Source organism: Neopsephotus bourkii, unplaced genomic scaffold, assembly GCF_033783945.1.
Source record: "Neopsephotus bourkii isolate Nb327-2 ecotype Australia unplaced genomic scaffold, CSIRO-AGI_Nbou_v1 NB_1154, whole genome shotgun sequence".
NCBI lineage: Eukaryota > Metazoa > Chordata > Aves > Psittaciformes > Psittacidae > Neopsephotus > Neopsephotus bourkii.
This window is the reverse complement of record NW_026901640.1, coordinates 2,061,918-2,082,246: the sequence shown is the minus strand read 5'-3', so window position 1 is coordinate 2,082,246 and position 20,329 is coordinate 2,061,918. Positions and strand designations below refer to the sequence as shown.

Here is a 20,329-nt window from a genome sequence, read left to right as displayed (position 1 = left end):
CATGGTCCCTGCTTGTCCCTCACCCCCATTGGGATAATGTTTTCTCCAGGGCTAGAAGCTGGTATCACCCCTCCTGTTTTCCCCTTATCCTCTTAAATCCGTGGCACATCTTCCACCCCAAGCCAAATCCCTGCCCTTCCCATCCCCATCCCAACGCCTCCGGTGTCCAATGAGAGATTCTGAATCCCAACACAGCTCCCAAGTGCTCTCCTAGGTGGATCAAAAAGAATCCACCTCCTATTTGAGATAGCTGACACCTACTGCTTCCCATGGCCTACAGCCATCCCATAGCTGTGGGGCTCCTCCAACCACATTTAGGGGGTCAGGAGCCCCACACCAGCTCTTACTGTGAGCACCCTATTTACAGACCAGAGCATTTCTATGCAGTGAGGAGGTCTCATAGAATAAATAGAACCATGGAATGGTTTGGGTTGGAAGGGACCGTAAAGCTCACCCAGTCCCAACCCCTGCCATGGGCAGGGACCCCTTCCACTAGAGCAGGATGCTCCAAGCCCCTGTGTCCAACCTGGCCTTGAGCACTGCCAGGGATGGGGCATCCCTGGGAGCCTTGGTTGCATGAGTAACCAGCTGCCAAAGGAAGAAGATACAGGCAAATGGAGACAACCAACACAAATGCCTTGCATCTGATGTTATTAAAGCCCTGCTACCAGCTTCTAATTGCGATCTGCACACCTATCAAGCCCAAATAGTTCTGTCCTGTGTGATTTTCAACCAACAGAGATGACTTTGGCCAAGGAAGACCTCCCTATGCCAGGGGATGCATCTGCTTTACATTACCATGCGCTGAGCAGAACAGGTCCCACTCAGCAGGGCAGAACAGAGCCACCATTGTAACCTCAGCTTTCATCAGATGAGGACTAACAGGATACAACCTGATCCACTGCTGGGTCCCTGCTTGTGGCTTCAAAAGGAAAAGGGATGGTTTCCCCCCCAGCTTTTTCATGCTCTGTTCCAATGAGATTTAATAGCACCCATGTCCTCCTGGCTTTATAAACACAGCCAAAAGCTCACTGGAGCAAGGGCTTGAACCTGCTTTGTTTGCATCCTTTTCCTGGCCATGGGTTTTCATGCAGCTCACAAAGCTCTTTCATTTAACAGACCCCTTCCACGGGCCCAAGGTCAGCAGAAAGCAGCGTTGCCATTGCCTGGGCTGCAAAGGCAAACAAAAGAGAGCAGGCACTGAGCGGCTTCAACCGCGCAAAGAAAACCTCCTCTTCCCCCAGCACTTCATTGCTTTGGGCACATCATTCCCTGCTAATGGGGGGGATTTGGGATGGAAACAGAGCTAATAGCAGAGGTGAAGCTGGCTGCCTTTGCAGCTGGGTATAACAGAGCTCTCGATAGCAAAACACCATCACTGCCCAGCGCCTGCATCCCTACAGCACTCCAAATCCTGCTGGACAAGCAGGAAAACCACTAAAAGCTTCTTCCCTCATTTCCCCCTGGCTGGCTCTGGAACCCGCTTGCTAAAGGCCAGGCTCTGCTATCGGCTCTATCAATAAACCACAAACCAATCCAGCTTCCCAAACACAAGCACGTTGTCCTTCTCTCTGTTTTCCATAGCCATCAGTGGTGAGGTTTCGTGTGGCTGTGCTCTGAGCTGGCTGTTAGAGAGGAATGAGCTGTGCTGAGAGATGTGGCAACAGCAGGTCACCCCAAGGCAAGTAATTTGTCTGTATTATATGAAAACACCCATAGATACATAGATTTATGTGTATATATATCTCCCAAATCTCCAACTCAGGATAATGAGCCACATTTTAGCACTCAGTGCCCAGCAGGACCCAAGAGCTCATTAAACAGGGAACACAGGAGAGGTCTTACTCCAGATGGCATTTCTCTTAGCCAAGATGCTGCCAAGGAATGCTCCCCATTCCCAACAGCAAGGTGAGAAGTGACCATTGTGAGAGCACACGGGGATGCTTTTCTCCCCCAAACCCCTCCTCAGCTTCCCAGTCTGGTGCCAATCCTGGGCAAGGGGAGGGTGAAACACATGGAAGAGCATAATGCCACCCTGGGTGACACATTGCTAGACAAAAGACATCACTCTTGGGGCTGAATGCCCTGTTTCTGAGGGATTGGGATGTGTCAAAACACAGGCTGCTGGGTGCTGGTGAGAGATGCAAACCCCAAAGCTCAGACCTGAACAGGGGCAGGGTCTCTCTGATTGCAGCGTGCAATTCATCTCCCTTTCATCAGAGGTGCCAACCACCCCTTTTGAGATGCAAAGGAGCCTTCTGTGCTCTCCCCAGTGCTGGCAGGATGCTCGGCCTGTGGCCAAAGGGGCTTTTTCCCCTCTATCCACCACCTATAAACCACTTCTAATGATGAAGAATCAAACTGGAGGGAGATGAGTCAAGTTTGTGCCTGGGTCACCCCATGGGGTGAGTGGGGACCTCAAGGGGGACAGATGGAGATGACCTGGGTGTGAGTAACCAGAGGTAGGATGGGCTTGAGATGCAGGAGCCCAGGCCAGGAAAGGTCCAGCCTTGCTCCCAGTGCTTGCTTCATGCCCCATCCCTGGCAGCGTTCAAGGCTAGGTTGGATACAGGGACTTGGAGCACCCTGCTCTAGTGGAAGGGGTTGGAACTGGGTGAGCTTTAAGGTCCCTTCCCCACGGCAGCAAGGAGCAGCCTTGCTCCCAGTGCTCCCATCACCACTATTCCCCTTTTCAGCACTGTTTTAAAGCATTCCTTCCATTCAAAGGGAGCAGCAGCGTGTGCGGGAGGTGGAAACTCTCCCTTGCAGTGGGTTGGAGCCCTGTGTTGAAGTGATGGATGAGCTCATTGAACACCTTCACTTACCACCACTAACGATGCACAAAGGGAAAGGGCTTGGAAACCCCATTCAAAAGCTTCATTACAAAGCTCGAGCCTCCTAAGTGGGGACTGGAGCCTGGGGGAGGCAGCAGTCACACTGGTGATGAGATGGGCACCGCGCATGGTGCCAGGAGAACAGCCCCTCACTGCCTAAAGGAGGATGAAGGCTTTAGACAAGCAACCCCTGTGTGCTTGGAGGCCTCCCGAGGCAGGGAGCACACACACGTGCATGGGGCTTCCTTATTCCACCAGCCCATCCCTTCCTTTAGTAACAACTGCCACCGGTTGATCCCCTGCTCCGCAGCCCAGGGGGTGAGGATGGAGGCCAGGAAATCCCTGCTGGGTGTCAGAGCTGCTTCCCACCCTCCCCACGAGCAGAGGAAGTGGAGGAGTGATTATTAAATAACATCTAAAATCCCACTTTCTGCAGTCAAAGACCTCTTAACATCAGGACTAGAAAACATACGTAGGAGAGCACGAGCACGTAAGTGCAAGGAGGTGGGAGGGAAGCAGGATGGATTTAGAACCATGGAATTGGGTTGGAAGGGAACCTTAAAGCTCATCCAGCCCCAGTCCAGGTCCAGGGACCCCTTCCACTGGAGCAGCTTGCTCCAAGCCCGTGTCCAACCTGGCCTTGAGCACTGCCAGGGATGGGGGCAACCAATCCATTGGATTGGATAGGAGAAAAACTACTGGGTTATTCCTTAGTTCAGCTGAAGGAGGGGAGAGGAAGGAGGAGGAGGAGGAGCGTGGCTTGAAATCCAGGGTTTAAATCACAGATAGTTCCTGTGACCTACAGCAAGAGGGTGAGCAAGCTGTGGACAGGAAGTGGGTCAAAAAGCTGCTGTAAATCACCGCATCCCAGGCTTTTCCCTACTTTAGGATATTTTCTAGTCCTTCCTGCTGTCGGCTCGTTTGCTCCCAGAGGAACAGCAAAGGCAATTCAAGTGTTTGCCAGGGTCCACATTCATCAGTGAGGGACAAATCGTGGTGCTCTGTGGTTCGGGGTTTAAGTACTGGAGTGATGCAGACAGCTCACAGAGGGCAATGAGCAGGGCAAGGGCTCATTTTACACAGGCAGTCAATGGAAAACCTCTAGCCCCTTCCAACAGGCTGGCTTGGCCTGCAGCCCTCACCCGGGTGGCATTTCAATATGCATCCATTATTTACAGCTTCCAAAGCAGGTCCTTGCTAGCGCCAGCTCCTGGTGCAGAGGAAGGAGCTGCAGCCTCACCAGGATCAGGGAGCTGGGAGGGATAACGGCTCCATGCACAAAAGGACAGCCATGAGATGCCATCCATCAGATGCCATCCATCAGATGCCATCCATCCCACCTCATCAGCAACTTCCCTTCAGCTGCACAGAGGAGAAAGACAGATGGACAAAGCCAGGATGCACTGGTGATGGATGATGTGGGAGAAGCCATGGAAGCAGCTGGTTACGCACCAGAAGGTTTACTAGGTTGAGTGTGTCAATGGAATAGAGACCAGAAGAAATACAGGATAAGAACTGGGATTGTAACTGGGAATGATGCAGAGCATCTCGTTTGAACCTGCAGAATGGTTTGGGTTGGAAGGGACCTTAAAGATCATCTAGGGCATGGCATGGAAAGGAACAGAATGGAAAGGAATAGGACTAGACTATTTCAGTTGGAAGGGACCTACAATGATGATCTAAACCAAGTGCCTGACCCCTTTAGGACTGACATAAAACCTGTTATTAAGGGCACCATCCAAACGCCTCTTAAGCACCGACAGCCTTGGGGCACCTACCACCTCTCCAGGAAGCCCATGCCAGGGTCTGAATGCACACAAAGGGGCACAGCATCCTTTGCTCATGCACCCAGGTACAGCAGCACTGTGCTCTCTGGAGCCACTGGCCAGCAACAAACAGCTCCAGGTACCATCTGATTTCAGCCGCCTGATTTCAGCTCACAAGCATCTGGAAAGTGTAAGGGTACCTTCATCCCCATCGCACAGATAGGGCCCCATGCGAGCAGCCCTGGCTGAGAAGACCAAGGGCAATGCCCAGCAATGGTCCCATATGGAGATGCTGCTGCGGGATCCAGCAAAACCAACTCATTCCCATCCCTAGCTTGGGGGCACAGAAGAAATCAGATTCCCCCTCAAGACCAGCACCAAGCAAACAGGACGGCAGCTTCTTAAACTGCCCCGAGCAGCGCGTTATGGGGTTACTGCTCCATCACAGCCCTCATAACCATTTCCTCCCTGCTCCAAAGGTCATCCCAGTGCTTCTGACTCTATGTTCAACAACAAACATCCCAGTGCTTTCCTTTCCAGCCTCTTGGGAAGGACAGGCCACCCTGCCAGCTAGGGCAGGCTGACACATCAAGGGACCCTGCCAAGGGGATGCTCCAGGCTGCATTGGAATGCAACCCATTTAAATGCCTTTTCCTCCCAGGCTGGATCCTGTATGAGGCCAGCCTCAGCACAGATTTCCACTGGGAATCATACTTTTGAGTGTGGGATGCCCCTCTGCATCAAACATCTCTGCAGGATCTACTCCCCAGGGGCTCCCTCCTGCATGGCGACAAGGGACAACCAGCCATCACCTCGCAGGGCACTTTTGGTGGTTATTTAATATCTCCAGAGGATCTGAGTGCTGAAACACAGCAATATGCAGAGATTAAATCCTCTTTTCCAGCCCTATTGATAGGGGCAATCACAAGAGGAGGGCACAATAAGCTTGGAGAATGCCTCTCTTGTGTTTCTAGGGCAATGAATGGAACTAACATGATAAATAACCCCAGTATCTGTAATGCTGCAGGACACACAGAGGGAAAAGCTCCGCTCCAGCCCAGTAGAGCTCTTACTACCAATTGCCATGCACCAGCAGCCAGCAGTTGGTATCGAGTGCCTCCCCTGGGAAATGAATTGCTTTCCGCCTGCATCCCCATGCAATCATCCCAAACAAACAGAGCCCTGTGCTACAGCCACAGCCAACACACGGCGAGGACAAGGGCAAACACCAGCAGCCTCTGGGGCAGGGGTCACAGCCTGGTCCACCCAAGGGGATGAGGCATCTTCCGGAGCCATCACCATCACACACTGCAGCAGGTATCTGCCTCCCGAGCTGGATGGCAGCACAAGGGTTCAGTGACTGCACTTTGGTTCTCTGCTCCTTCTGATCCCTGGGACACCCATGTAATATAGGACAAAGCCAAGCCCCACTGTCACAGACAGAAGACATCACCCACTCATGGGTCCCAAAGGTCTCTCTATAGCACACACACACACATACACATAGATGGGGTTTAAATGAAGAGGAGAGACTGTGTAATTCCTGCTGCACATCCTCCCACCAACACCCCTTCGTGCTTGGTGCTCTGAAGGGACTGTTTGTTGCAGGAGCTACCACTTCTCCTATCGCTCGCCCACAGGCACAGGACCTTCATCCACAACCATTCTGCTTCCAGAAGGAAGGGCACATTATTCATGCAGCAGCCTTCCCCCTTTCTTCTTGCCTTCACAAGGGCTTTGTAAGGAAACACAAGCAGGCACTGCAAGCAAGCATGAAAATCAGCACCCACCATTCCTCCAGCACAGAGATGGTTTGTGCCCCTGGTGACATTAGGAGTGGGATGCTAAAAGATCATTCCTACCAACCAAACAAGGCTGCTTAACCCCTGTTAACCTAAATCAGAACACCCTTCTGTTTGAGCACAGGCAGTACCTGGCTACTCGGATGGAAAGGGGTTTAGCTTCCTGTGCAGGCAGGGAGCAAGGCAGCCTTGTCCCAGGCACACAGCTCCCTCCTGTAGGGAAAACACACTGGGATAAAACCTGCATTTCCCCTTGTGAATCCAATCCCTGCCTCTATAAAGCAGCAGCTATGGTCCCCCCTCTCTGGCACGGCTGCTTCGGCACTACCTATTGTCCCAGCCCAAGGATGTGCAACCCCAAACTTAATGTCCCCAACCCTAAATGCACCATGGGCCTGTGCAATGGGGACAAGCTAGGAGCTGGAGGACAATGAATCAAGCAGGATTTCTGCCCTTGGCAGGAGTGTTTTACTGCACACTGATGGAGCTGACACAGGATGGATGTGGCACACTGTGGCCTATGGGATAAACTGCAGATACCAGGGGTTGGAGGCATCAGGCCTTTAAACCAGCTCCAGCAGGGTTTACTTCCCACCCCAGGCTACCAAATATCCTCCCTGGCTTGTTGCTGCATCAGCAACTGCTGTAAAACAGCATCTCACAGGCCTAATCCATCACTTGGTTCCTCCCCAGGTCCTGCTGGTACCCGAGGGATGCAGAAAACCAGAGCCAGGGGCTGCTGCATTTTCAGCCCTGCTTCAGCTGGGAAAAGCAAAGAAAACAAAAGCAGTTTTCTGTCCTTAGCATCTAAACCCCTGTAATTTGCACACATTACATGGAGAAATACCTATGAGACAACGGCTTTTACACCCTCAGTGTGGTTCCCACTAAGGCAGGGCCAAAGGCAACCATTTCCCTGCAGAAATAGATGGCAACAAATAAAGACTCATTTGCTGTATTCATCTTATTCATATCCACAGAGGGACAGAACAGGACAGCTACTGTTGGACACGTTTAGGATTAAATACATCCTCCATCTCAGGCAATCACAACCCATCCGACACAACCCATCCGACACAACTTTCCTAACCTGTCCTGAGGTTTTCAAGCCACAACACTGTGTGACCCAGAGAAGAATCAGTGGTGATCCACAAGCTAAAACGTGTGGGGCTGCCAAACCCCCTTGGCCAAGGAATTAGGGGCTCACCCTTCCCATTGGCAATGACTTATCAAGGTTACGCATGAGCAGAGCATCCCCATAGGTGCTTGGTTGGGTCCCCTTGGCTTGTTAAGAGAACAACAGAATATGAAGTTAGGCTTCAACTTTAAGAGAGTGAAGGAAATAAGCACCTAAGATCTGGGTCCTAAATCCATACTCAGGCTCCTGAGACCTGACTTTTCCAAATGGAAAGACCTCAGTGGTTCCCAGCACATTTGTGCCACCATCAAACAATGACCTTGCCCCTTCCTACCATGGTTATCTTAAGAACCCAATGGCTGTTGTGGTAAAACACAAGAAATCAGCATAGACAAGGATGCTGCTCAGTGCCTTAGGAGCCATGGCATCTTTCAGCAGGCTGATGGGTAACACAGCAGGGATGTGGTTGGGTACCGACTCGTGCTGCTTGAGAATTGGAAGGAAGTAAAGGCACCAGGAAAACCCATGTGAATTGAGAAAGATTAGATCCTTGCTCTTCACATGCCCCAGAGCAATGGGGGAAGGAGATGGATGAGTGAGTACCAGGAGCTCTGAAACAAGATGGGTTTATGAAGCAAAGAAGGTGCCACATTGGCTCATCCCAGTGTGGACTCCCCCTGTAAGCCCTCTACCAGTCTCAGGGCCAGCACAGGCTTCTCTTGGGGGGTTTCTCACACAACAGAGTGAAAGAATCCATGGATTTAGGTCCAGATTGACCCCATTTAATTCCAGTGCTCAGACTGAGCTGCTCCACCCTACAACCCCCCATGCTTCACATTCCAGTGACATCAACAGGAAGCGCGTGCAAAAAAGGGCTTTACAGAACCATTCTGTGATGATTCTATGATGCAAAATGGGGATAGATTGGGAATTAGGGTATGAATAATCCATATTCCATCAGATGCTGCCCACTGCTAAGCCTGGTGGGGCAGGCACCACTGCTCCATCCCCTCCCTGGTGCATCCCTGGCTCATCGCTATCGCTCCATGCGCAGCAGCAAACGCAGGTAATGCACAATCCAGGGATGGGAAAGGCACAGGAAAGCCATGGAAGTGATTTCCCCCTGGGAAACACCTCCTCCCTCCCCTCCAAGCACGCAAGCCCGTGCTCCAAAGCAATCACAGGCGCTCGGAGCTGTGATTACCAGCTCTGCTGTTCCAACGCTGAAGGCAAGCACTTGGCAGCAGGAGGAGGAGGGAGATTCCAGGATCTAATTCAACACTTGCCAGTTCAACTCTGGGCTGGAATTGTGTCCTTAGGCAGAGCCAGAGACGGCCAAATTACTTTAGCAGGCTGGGTCCATCCTCCTGCTATTGGCTACCAGGCCAGGCAAAATGATGTATGCTGAACATAAAGGGATGTGATTCAGAGGGAGGCAGCAAGGGAGAGACAGACAGATTTAGAATACATACATATAAAAAGAAGGCAGTTTGGCACAGGTTTGGGTGCTCTGGCAGCGCAGCAGAGCGGGGCAGCCAATGCTGAGAGCTTTCTGCCTCCATTTAGCTCCATGTGTGCACACACAGAGGCTGAACGCATGCCTGGGGTGAGGTGGGAAGGGAAAGCACCAGCCTCCCCTTCTGCCTACGCTGCCTGGATGTAGCGTTACCAACTGCAGAGCCAGCTCCAGCCCTCCCAGGCATCAGTCCCCATCCTCCTCCTCCAGCTGCTCTGCTTCCCGTTATCACCTGTAATGAACACGGCAGCTGTGGGATAAGGAAAAGCCATTTTCCCTTGCAATCATTTGCCCATGGTTCTGTTTGGACTCATTACAGCTCCTTGGCTTTACTCAGTGCTGAGCTGTGCCCATGTGCTGGGCTTCCCTTCACAGTGCGAGGTACCTGGGGTTCCAGGATGGACTGGTCCAAGGGAGATCGCTCCACTGATCCACCCCACTGCTGGTGGCTGCATCCCCATGCTGCCCAAGGGAAATGCCAGCAGGCATGTCGTGAAGAAGGGATGCTAACCCACTAACTGTGGGCATCTGAGGAAGGGGCAATACAAGACATCCAGAAGCTACCATCCCTTCACCAGCCCTGAGCAGGAAGAGAAACATCCCACTAAAGCCCTTTGATCCCACAACTTGGAAAGCCTTTTAATCAGTGAGATCAGCATTGCACAAGCATATCCATTCCTACAAATGCACTCCCCATCAGCTCCTGATCATAGGGGTAATTAACCCCCAATTCCTTCTCAAACCCAGGCACAGGGACAGCCTCAATGTCCATCCCAGCACAGACAACTCATGGGCTGATTGATGTGCTTTGGGTAGGTCAATCACTATTAAATCACTATTGCAACACAACAGCATGCAAATCACAGTCCATTTTTCAATCCTTTCCCTATAATAATCCATGATTTAAAACATCACCAGAGCCCCCTGAGCTCTGCTTGTACTATAGCCAAAGGCTTATTATCCCAGTTGTGAATTTAAGCCAGTTTCCACCCAAAACCAAGGTTGGCTTCAACTCTCCTACTCTCCAATGCCCACCATGGGGATGTTTGGAGGATGGATGCTTCGGGTTTTCCAGCCCATTCCTGCTTCCCAGGCATGATTACACTTCTGGGATGCAGCAGGGAAAGGGAAAAGGAGGAAAACACCTTTAGGTGAGCACGAAGCAACCTGGAACACACCATGCATGGGGAAACAGTGGCGAGACTGGAGATAACGGAGGACTCCGGAGGGGTTCATCTGCCTCCCTCTGAGCCCTGGCTCATAGCTGTGAGCACTTCCCTCCTTCATGAGGGATCTGTTCCTCCTAAAGAAGCATCTAAACCAGAAACCCAGGCAAACCCCATCCTACAAACCCTGGCTGGGGCAGAGCCAGCGCCTCGTGTTGACAGCCCCAGGGTGGCTGCTGTGTGGTCAGGGCTCATTTAGGGCTGAAACCTCACCCCCGCTATTAAACCCATGGAAAACCTCAGCTGTTTCCCAGCTTTTCCAAGGAAAGGCAAGTGTTATACAGCAGGTTTGTCAGATAAAGCCTCGCAAATCCCTGCCATGCGGATGTGCTGGCATTAAAGCTCCAAGCTGATAATTAAGGCCAGGGATTGGTAATTAAAGACAGAGTGGCACAAATCACTGCTTGTCTTTCGGGCTGTACAGCCCCTACAGAGATCATAGAATCCCAACGCTGGTTTGGGTTGAAAGGGACCTTAAAGCTCATCCAGCTCCACCTCTCTGCCACCAGAGCAAGTTTTAGTCACTAATACACCTTAAAACCACACAAAAATACCCTTACCATTGCTAATGAAAAGGAGATGCTTCTCCGCATTCAGGTCCCTACGGACAACAGGATGCAAGTATGCTGAGCCAGATCTCCAGGCAATATTGTCCTAATCCTATTTGGCCATATAATCCTTTATTCCCTCATGTCTGTTTTCTTCCCATGCCCATTTTTCTCCCCTGTTCTTCTCTTTCCAGACTGTTTTTTTCACTCAATTACTTTCCACTATGCCTACAAATAACATCTACTACAACAGGAACCAAAACCCTCTCGGGTCCATGAGCCAGCACCTGGATACAACTCCTGACTCTGCCAGCTTGTGACTCCTTTTGGATTTCTCACTTCCATACATGAAAATAACAAATACAGAATGCATAACATCACAGCAAACAAGGAGCTCTTTCCGTTCCTATCAGCCTCATCCACAGGTTTCACAGCTCCACGGATCCAGGATGCTGGAGCTGAGACTTTGCTGAGGATGCAGGAGAGGAGAGGACCAGGATCATTTACTCCCTGTTTTCACCCCATTCCTTTCATGCAAACACATTGCAAGCCACAATGTGCAGAATAACATGTGCCTGCATGTGAAATACAAGCTACTTAGGATGTCTTGGAGCAGCTTCTCTCCTGCTCTCCAATGAGCATCGTGGGGATGTTTGGAGGATGGATGCTTCAGGTTTTCCAGCCCATTCCTGCTTCCCAGGCAGGATTATGCTGCAATTGGGATGCAGCAGGGAAAAAGGAATGGAAAAGGAGGAAAACCCCTCTGGGTGAGCACAAAGCAACCTGGTAACACATGGGGGGGACTCACCAGGACTGAGGCTTCCTCTTCATGATGCCTTGGCGTCTCCACTGCGAGTGAGGGCTGAGGTGGTAGGTGAGCTGCCGGCAAAGCTTCTCCATGGCCCCGAGGGAGTCCCCCTCCTGCAAAGACAAGGGAGGACACCAGGTAAGGGGTCTGCACCCACCTTTACACCCACAGGATGCTCTGAACCCAGAGTGCTCCCTGCTAGGAGCTGGCAGGCCATAAAGAACCACACAGAAATAGGAAGAATCCCCATTCATTGCTAAGATGCCTCAAGGATGGGGCATTTCAACCCACCCTGCACCCCTCTGGATATTGCTGCTGAATGAACACAGGGGTGCACGAGTCCTGCCTGGTTAAGGATGATGAGGTCCCTTCAGGGGATCCACAAGGCAGGGTTGTCCCTGCAATCCATGCAGGGCATCACCGTTGCCATTTGACACTACCTGTTAGCTTTCAGCACTGAAGCTGTGCAGAGATTGATTGAGTAAATCAAACTACCCATCCATAACCCTCAAAAGTGCTTTACAGAAGAGCAAACACTAAGAGGCCTTGGGAGCTGATGGACATCTTGGGAACAGAAACTCTCAAAACATAAAAGCTTCAAGGAAAACAGCGATTTTGGTGAACTCTTCTCAATTCTGATTAAAATTTACCAAATCGCCCCAAAGGAGAGAGACCTGGAAAACTTCAACTCTCAGAGCATCCAAGTATTTGATTCTAGAGATTTTGGGTCCTAAAACTAAACCCAAATACAAATACCACTCTCTGCACTGTTCAGTCATGCTTCATTTCAAGATCTTTAATACACTAATGCCTGATATGACATCCAATAATGCAAACCACCCATCTTGCTCCGCTTGTCTGCCTCTCTGAAAAGTCACAAGCAGAGATTAACCTTATCTAAAGGGCAATAGTGATAGCAAACATCAAGATGTGTCAATCTGTGGCTTTATATACCTGTATTATGAAACACCTCACAGAAGACAAAGAAACTAAATAGGAAGCCCTAAAATAAGCCCCATTGCTGCTCTTCACCCCCCCTGATTGCTCAGGGTTTTGATGGGCAGGGATGCTGAGGAAGATGCTGCATCCTCTCTGCCTGGACACCAACTGCTGCTGCTTTGACATCCTCCCCTCAAGCCGCAGGCTCCACGCAGCCTGATTTACACAGCGCATTCTCCCACCTCGCCTCCAAGTCGGCAGAGCAGGACCAGCTTTATGAAGGCATCATAAATACTGGATTCAGTGAGGAGCAGTGGGGATGCTGACAAATCACCTCTGGGTGCGCAGGGGAACAATGACATCGGGTTGACACAGGGGAGAGGAACCAAGCAGCACAAAAGCGGGGCAGGAAGGGCGCATCCGCAGATGGTCGGGGCAGAAATCTCAGTTTAGGACTCATGGTCTTGCTCAATCTCCTCTGTAACATATAAAGCCTTGACAGAAATCAGGGTAGTTTATTCCCAGGCACATCCAGGTGCCTCCACAGAGATTACTGTGAATTAAAAGCTGATTTAAGACAGGGGTGATGCTTGCCCAGCTCCATCCCTGCTAACTGGCAGTGAAGTGGCAGCATCAATGCTCACCTGCCTCCATCCAGCACACAGTGATGGATGAATCCAGCAGCTCAGGTAGAAACTCCAGATCCATGGATACCAGTGGGACATGGTGTATGGAAAACACCGTGTGAGCACGGGCTGGAAACAGCGTGAATCAGGGGCCGTTTCACATCACAGAAAGCATTTGAGAGCCGTACCTCCTGATTCCCAGGAAATATGGGTTTAAGAGCACATTTAAACCCATACTTTTCAACACCTCATTTATCACCATGCTTAACTTGCAACAAGGATTTGAATCCCATAGATTTCCATGGGATGTCAGCCTATGCTAAACCTCAGGCATGCTGAAATCCCCCCTCCCGCTGGAGACCCTGTGGCAAGGAATACCTTTGCTCCAGGCTTGGGGATGGGGGAACCCTGGGAGGCTCAGCCTATGGAATGAACCCAGAAACATCATGAAAGAGGAGGGCTCATTGCATGTTTTCCACTGGAAGGCCTGGAAACACATTGCAGCCATGCTTCAGTTAAACCATTTTGGGAGGCAACGGCATAGGCTGCTCCCTTTAACCATGCTCTCCATCTGCTCTCTGCCAGCGACACCTTCCTCACTGTGTAACCAGCATCCCTAATGTGAGAGGAAAACACCCTGAGTTTTGACACATACCCTATTTCTATCCACAGGAAGCTGCCATCAGCTTTCATTTAATCTCATTTCATTCCAGCAAAGCAGTGCAGCAGCCCCTAAAATAACAGTGTTTGCCCTCAGCACTGAGCTGGGGATTCCATCCCTGGGATTCCATCCCAGTCCTCGCTGCATTGCGTGGAAAAACTCCTTTTGAAAAGGGAGCACATTGAGAGCTCCAAGGAAAGATGCTAGAGCAGGATAAAGCCTATTTGAACCCTTATCTCACAGCCTTCACACAGTCCTCCCTATCAGACCACTCTTTCATCCCTTTATACTTCAGAAGCAAGCTCGACTCACAAGCGCTGCAAGTACTGGGCTGCTTCTATTTTGGGGTTTTAAAACACAGTTTATAGAACATAACTCCTTCTGGTCTTGGTACAGTGCGAGGGAATAAGCCAGCCACGAAAGAATGGTCTTTTCCACACTGATCTGTAGATAAATGCCCCACTTTAGCACTGGGATAAATTAACAGCCCGTTTCAGAGGCTTCATAGGGTGCTATTTTGGTGCTAGGCTCCTTGCTCCTGCACATCTCATATCCATCACTGCACCTCACCTGCCCATGAGCGAGACACAAACCTCTCTGCTTCCAAGAATCCAAGTTTTACCTTCCTGCAATTCCAGGCCTGACCCCAGGGGTAGGGAAGCTGCCCTGGGTTGCCCAAACACGTGCTCAGAAGAGGTGTAGCTGATGCGGTGCCAAAGCCTCATCTTAGGGTCTAAACAAAGGCTTTTTTGCTGTTCATGATCCACATCTACCAAGAAGTGATTGGAGATGATGCAAACTTGATGGGATGGAGCCCAAGAGTTTGAAAACTCAGCTTAAAAGCCAGCCCAATCCACTTGTGCTGCTAAAGGTTTAACCTCGCTGCCCTGACACGGCTCATTGTCTTGAACCAAATGGCAGCAGTGATCACTCCAGATATAACACATAAGGATGCATCTCTATCAAAGGCATCACCAGTGATGCCAAGGAAGGCCTGGTCCCTCCTAGCATCACATTCACAATGCACATGTGGGAAACGTGTGTTGGTTACTCTGGATTCTAAGCTCGGGGAGGAAAACTCCGGAGCATCCCAGGGTTGGGGAGATGGGAAGGACCACACTGAGAGCTCAGCTTTCCCTTCTGCCATGAAAAGCCCTGTTTCACAGAGCTGGGATATGCCCTTTCTCTTAGCACTGCACCCACAGGCAGCTGATATGTGCTGGTAAGAAGCTGGTGATGAGCCCCCAGCTGAGCTCCCTACGGATCCATCACCTGCACATCTGGAAACACACATGGAAGCAAAAGCTCTTGGTGCCATGATCCTGCACATGGGATCCTGCTCCTGTGTCATGCATGCAGCAAAACTGCTTTGAGCATCACACAAACCAGGGGGCAAAGCCTCTCTACAAGGAGCAAGGCAGCTATAGGGCACCCTCCTTCCTTTCCAGTCATCTCAGCTGTTTAGCTGCAAAGCTTTGAGGAGATGCGGCTCGCAGAGCACATTTATGCAGCATCCTGGCTCGCAGCAAGACAAAAAGAGTAAGCCCAAGGGGTATGAGTATTAGCTTAGCAAAGCACTTTTGGGGCAGTATCTCAGCTTCTACTCAAGCAAGCCTACTTCTACTGCACGATGGCAGAGACTCAGAGACGATGCTGGGCGTGGGATGGAGGAGGGATGAGGAGAAAGCTGAGAGCAGAGGCTCTGCCCTGCAAAGGGCCCCTTTCCCCGTTGTTCCTCCTCCGTCTTTGCCTGCTTCCAGCCCTCTGGAGAAGGAGAGGGCTGCTCGCTGCCAGGATTCATGAGGTTTTTAATCCCTTAACAGATTCCAGCTGGGAGAGGGCTTCATGGCACAAACCCCATCTGTGATCCACAGCCCAACGGGACCTTGGTCAACTGGAAAACAAAGGGCAGCATAAGCTGAGCCCTCTATGTCCCCAACCACATGCTGGGGACCACTAGGGTCCTCCCCCTGGCTTCAGCCCCAGGGAGAGAGCTCTGGATGAAGGGATGGAGCAACTGTGCTTGAAATGGGAATCAGTTAAACCCTAGGGATAAGCACGAGCTGGTAAAGGCAAAGAGCCAGGTTCAACCCCTGGTTTCTGCAGGGGGACCTGTTTTATCCTCGCTGATGGTCTCCCCTGCAGTGCAGGAGGGAAACCTTTTAGCATCTCTCAGCACCCCACAACAGACCCTATTGGTGAAGCATCACCAGCATCTGCACACCACCTTGAACCACAAATGAATGATCCTTGGATGCGTTCCTCACCACCATGCCAGTGGAGAGGGGAGGTAATTAGAAGCAGAGGGATGACACCATGGGAAAGCAAACATGGAATGAACAGGACCATGGTTTTGATGGGGAGAAATAACCACGGCATCACCGCCTGCCCCCCTCGCATCCCAACGTGGTGATGCAAGGAGGTTAAGACTTACATCCACAAACCAAAAGCAGCAGGCAGAGAGCTCGGGGAGGACTCAGCCCATCCGAGAGCCTTGTGATAAAGATGTTATTGCAAATTAATTTGTTTTCATTAAGAAATGAATCACCCGCTCCTCCTGCAGCAGCGGGATCCCTGGTGCTGTGCAGAGCCCTGGGGTGTCGCACAGTGGCCAAGCATCCCATAAAATAGGCCAACGTTAATGATTCAGGAGCCCTGGTGGGGAATCCCTGCTGCAGCACAGCAGGGGATTGACCCAAATAAGAACAATCAGCCATTGTCTGGGGTGGGAGGAAGCGACAGGTTTTATCTTGTGGCATTACACAGCCCCTCGTTTCTGTCACGCAGAATCAATCTCTGCAGGAAGTCCCCTATTTGCCCTCTGAAATCATGATTTTGACTTTAAAATCTATTTACACCCCTCTCCTTTTCTGTTTCTTTTAAAGACCCCCCAAACTCGCAGCATCTCTTTCTGGATGCTGCAGGATTTGGGGTCGTTGCTCTGATGCACAAGAAGCTCTGTCCATGCACAAACCACTGCAGCCACAGGCCACTGCACTCATCCCCACTTGGTGTGGAGCCCCCTCAGCTGAGATGTTTGCTCTCCATACAGTTCAGTGGATGATGATGCTTAAAGCATCCTATTTCATGCCCAGAAAACACTGAGAATCAAAGATTTCTTTCTGAATCCCCCTCCTTGTTTAGTTTGGGTGATGAACCAAGACAATAGGATGACAGTTTGGGCTACTAAGCAAAAAAACAACAGTTGAGAGGGGAAAAAAGTCTATGTTCACAGTGGTAAACAGAGATACTACACAGCTAAAGACATAAAATAGCAAGAGATGCTCTAGGGAGCCCTAGGACAGATCATAGAACAGTTAGGGTTGGAAAGAACCTTAAGATCACCTAGTTCCAACCCCCATGAGCAAATCCCCACTAAGCCATGCTGATGGAGGGATAGACAACAAAAGGAAGAGGAAATGTTAACACTGTGCATTGCCCCCATAGACATTGGGTCATCAGCCAAAGCTGATGGGCACAGGGACCTTTGGATACCTCCTAGCAAGGTGACAGGAGAAGGCACAGGGACGCATCTCAAGCAGTCACTCAGTGAAAGCCACATCCATCACCCACCAGCACAGAGCAGCCAGACCCCCCCACAGCCCAGGTCAACGCAGCAGCTGGGGTAAAGCTCTGACCCCAAGACCTGCAGCAGCCCCAAAACGCCTTTCCCCACCCACTGGCACCGCAACAGCATCCTGCTCCCCAGCCTTTAATAGGAACCGAACTGAGGATGCCCTCCCTTTGATGCAGTCACGCAGAGCTGAAGTCATCTCATGGCTTTCTGCTTCTCCTTTTTACTTCCCTTTCTTCTTTCTTTCTGCCCTCCCTCCTCCTTGCTTTCAAAGCACGGGGCTGAACTGCAGCCTATTGTTGCATGCAGACATCTGCGCTGCAGCCAGCCCCAGCAAGTCACTGCCAGGCTTCCCTTCTGAAGCCCTAATGGAGTTTCTCCAGCAAACTCTCCTCCTCCTGTGAGAGGAGGAGTTGAGGAGGTAGGAAAGGCTTTAAACCCACTGCTTTGAAGGCCAAAACATGCCAGCACCCAGCACTTCAGTTGGTGTGAGATGGTCCCACTGCAGGAGGTTCAGGGGTTGCTCCTATCCACAACCCCAACAGCAAACTCCTCTTGTTGGTTGGTCATTGAGTTCCTTGGGCAAGGCATGAGAATACACATGGAAAACAAGTCCTTGTTGTGCTGCAGGGAAGAGCTCAAAACATCACCATAAGGACAGTGCAATTCCCTCTCCATCACTTCAGTCTCCATTGGGAAGAGATCCCAGCGTGGGGGGAATGAGTGATGAGGTGGATGATGCCCAAAGGCAAGCAGATATGGGCATGCTGGGTGTAAGTGATGGATCTTGCTCGCACAGAGGAAAACAAAATCCAAACAATGTGACAACAGGGCTTTAAAGGGGTCCACTTGACCACCCAACACACTGGTGCCGAAACTCTTCTGCAAAGAAGGTCATTTTCATTCAAATTCAAGGAGAAATGGAACAAACTCAATAAAGGCCATTTTAACAAGGATGAGGTCGCTCCCAGCAGCGCCCACTACAACTGAGCTCATCCACTTGATCTTTCCTGACATTCCCCAGGTATGAGGCCAAACACCTTCCCATGCCTCATCCTGCTCAAGGTTAGGGCCAAGCACTCACTGGCAGCAGAGATGCCACAATGGCCTTTGTAATGGGAGGATGTGCTCCCGAATCAACTCGCTTTATGAAATGGCCAAGAAGCCACCAGCTGGTCCTGGAAGGGGATGAAGGTCTCTCCTATGAGAGGCAGCATTTGGATTCTTGCAGGAAAAAAGCATTTCTTTGGCATGGGAGATGCACATTTGGGCTTGGTGACCCCTCTCTCAGCACAGCTCCCTGCAGAGCCCTTCCCAAGCTCTGCTTCATCCCCTCTCCAGCCATCCGTGTAGCAGCAGGAGGCTTGAAAAGGCAGCAAACCCAAAGCAGCTCCTGATCTCCCACTGCAGAAGGGCACTCGATGGTGGAGCTGGGTCTATGGGGTGAAGGATTTGGGTCATGGACCTGGGAACAGCCAGCATGACCCTTGCAGAGCTGTCAAATGGCCATGTAGAGCTGGCTCCCTTTCCTGGGGGCTCTGTGCCAAGAGAAGAGCATCTCCACCTTGAATAAAGCTCTCCTTTCTGTTCTGCAGGGTTGTGTTTTACAAGGAGAGCTGTAGGTCCACAGGAACTCAATAGATAGACAAAGACCATTTCAAATCACCTAACAGAGGGATGTTTTCATATAAAGCTATCCCAAATACTAGGAAGTGGTTTGTGGGAAATTCCACTGAGAATATGGTAAAAGATACACGGAAATAGAAATGGACATAGGTGTTGCACGGATACAATGCAAACCAAGCAAGCAGCTCCACATGTTTGGCTAAGGGATGTTCATACTGGAAATCCTACTCCATTCCCTATGGTTTGCTAGGATATAGGCTTTACCATCAAAAACTCCCTCTGAAAGTATAGGTAAAAGCAGCTGTCTAAAGCAGCACAAATAAAAGGCAAAGAGAGGAGCAGAAGGACTGCTGTTGTTATTAAGCAATAAATCACACTTTGGTAGCAGCCTATCAGAAAGTAAACCTTCCCATCCAGCAGCAGCAGCCCTCTTGTACTGAAAGGAGCTTTCTGGAGGCCTTGCAAGAACTGGGAAGAGGAAAACTCATCCCATTTCCTGGCAAAGCCTAAACCCAGCAACCAAACCATCCGGTGCAATTCCAAACCCCACACCCATGCCTGCAGTGATCACGCCAGGTATGCAGAGACTGGGATGACAGCCTCAGCATGCCCTGAAACTGGAAATGCTTTTACATGAGCCTAGTTGCAGGATGTGGCTGCAATTAGCACGTAACTTAAGCAGCACTTTTGGTCTTCACCACCTTATTGGAGAAGCCTGAGGTGCAGTGGATGAAGGTGTCCCTTAGCAGATGGCCGGTACCCAGTGCCAGGACTCTCAGCATCAGTTCTGGCTCCAAGCGTGGTGTAATTAACATTTGGAGGAGCCCTTGGTTGACAGCAGCATACAAACTCAATGAGGGAGAAAGTCTGCAACTGGTGCAGACCCCTAAGTTGGCCTCAACCTGGGGATGCCTGGCCAGGAGGTGCCCACAGGGGTAATAACCAGGCTCTCCAGCTCTCTGACTGCAGCCGGTCTCCATTAACTCCTTGGTCCAAAAGGAGCAACTGGTTTTGATCAAATTAACCCAATATTCAGCCACAGGCACATGCATTAACTCCATGGCTCAAAAAACCCCAAATCCTCTACCTATCAATGGTGCAAACCCTCTCCCCAGTATGGCCCAAACTATGAATGCACAAGATCACTGCATCTAGCCGTCACATGCTGGTTGCAGAGATGGGAGCTGATGCTGATCTCCCTAAGATGAACCAGCAAGAGACTGAGCACCAGCAAGGTCAGTTCTTTTGCTCTCAGTAAAGAGTTT

The 20,329-nt window shown here is 50.7% G+C and overlaps 1 protein-coding gene across 2 annotated transcripts in view; it reads right to left on the bottom strand.

Moving 5' to 3' along the window:
* LRRC75A (leucine rich repeat containing 75A) overlaps nt 1-20,329 on the bottom strand; it is a 70,387-nt gene that overhangs the window by 8,275 nt on the left and 41,783 nt on the right. For both annotated transcript variants that reach the window (XM_061363395.1, XM_061363394.1), the window contains exon 3: nt 11,639-11,751. In XM_061363395.1, coding sequence (XP_061219379.1) covers nt 11,639-11,751 — 113 coding nt within the window. The remainder of the gene's footprint in view (nt 1-11,638; nt 11,752-20,329) is intronic.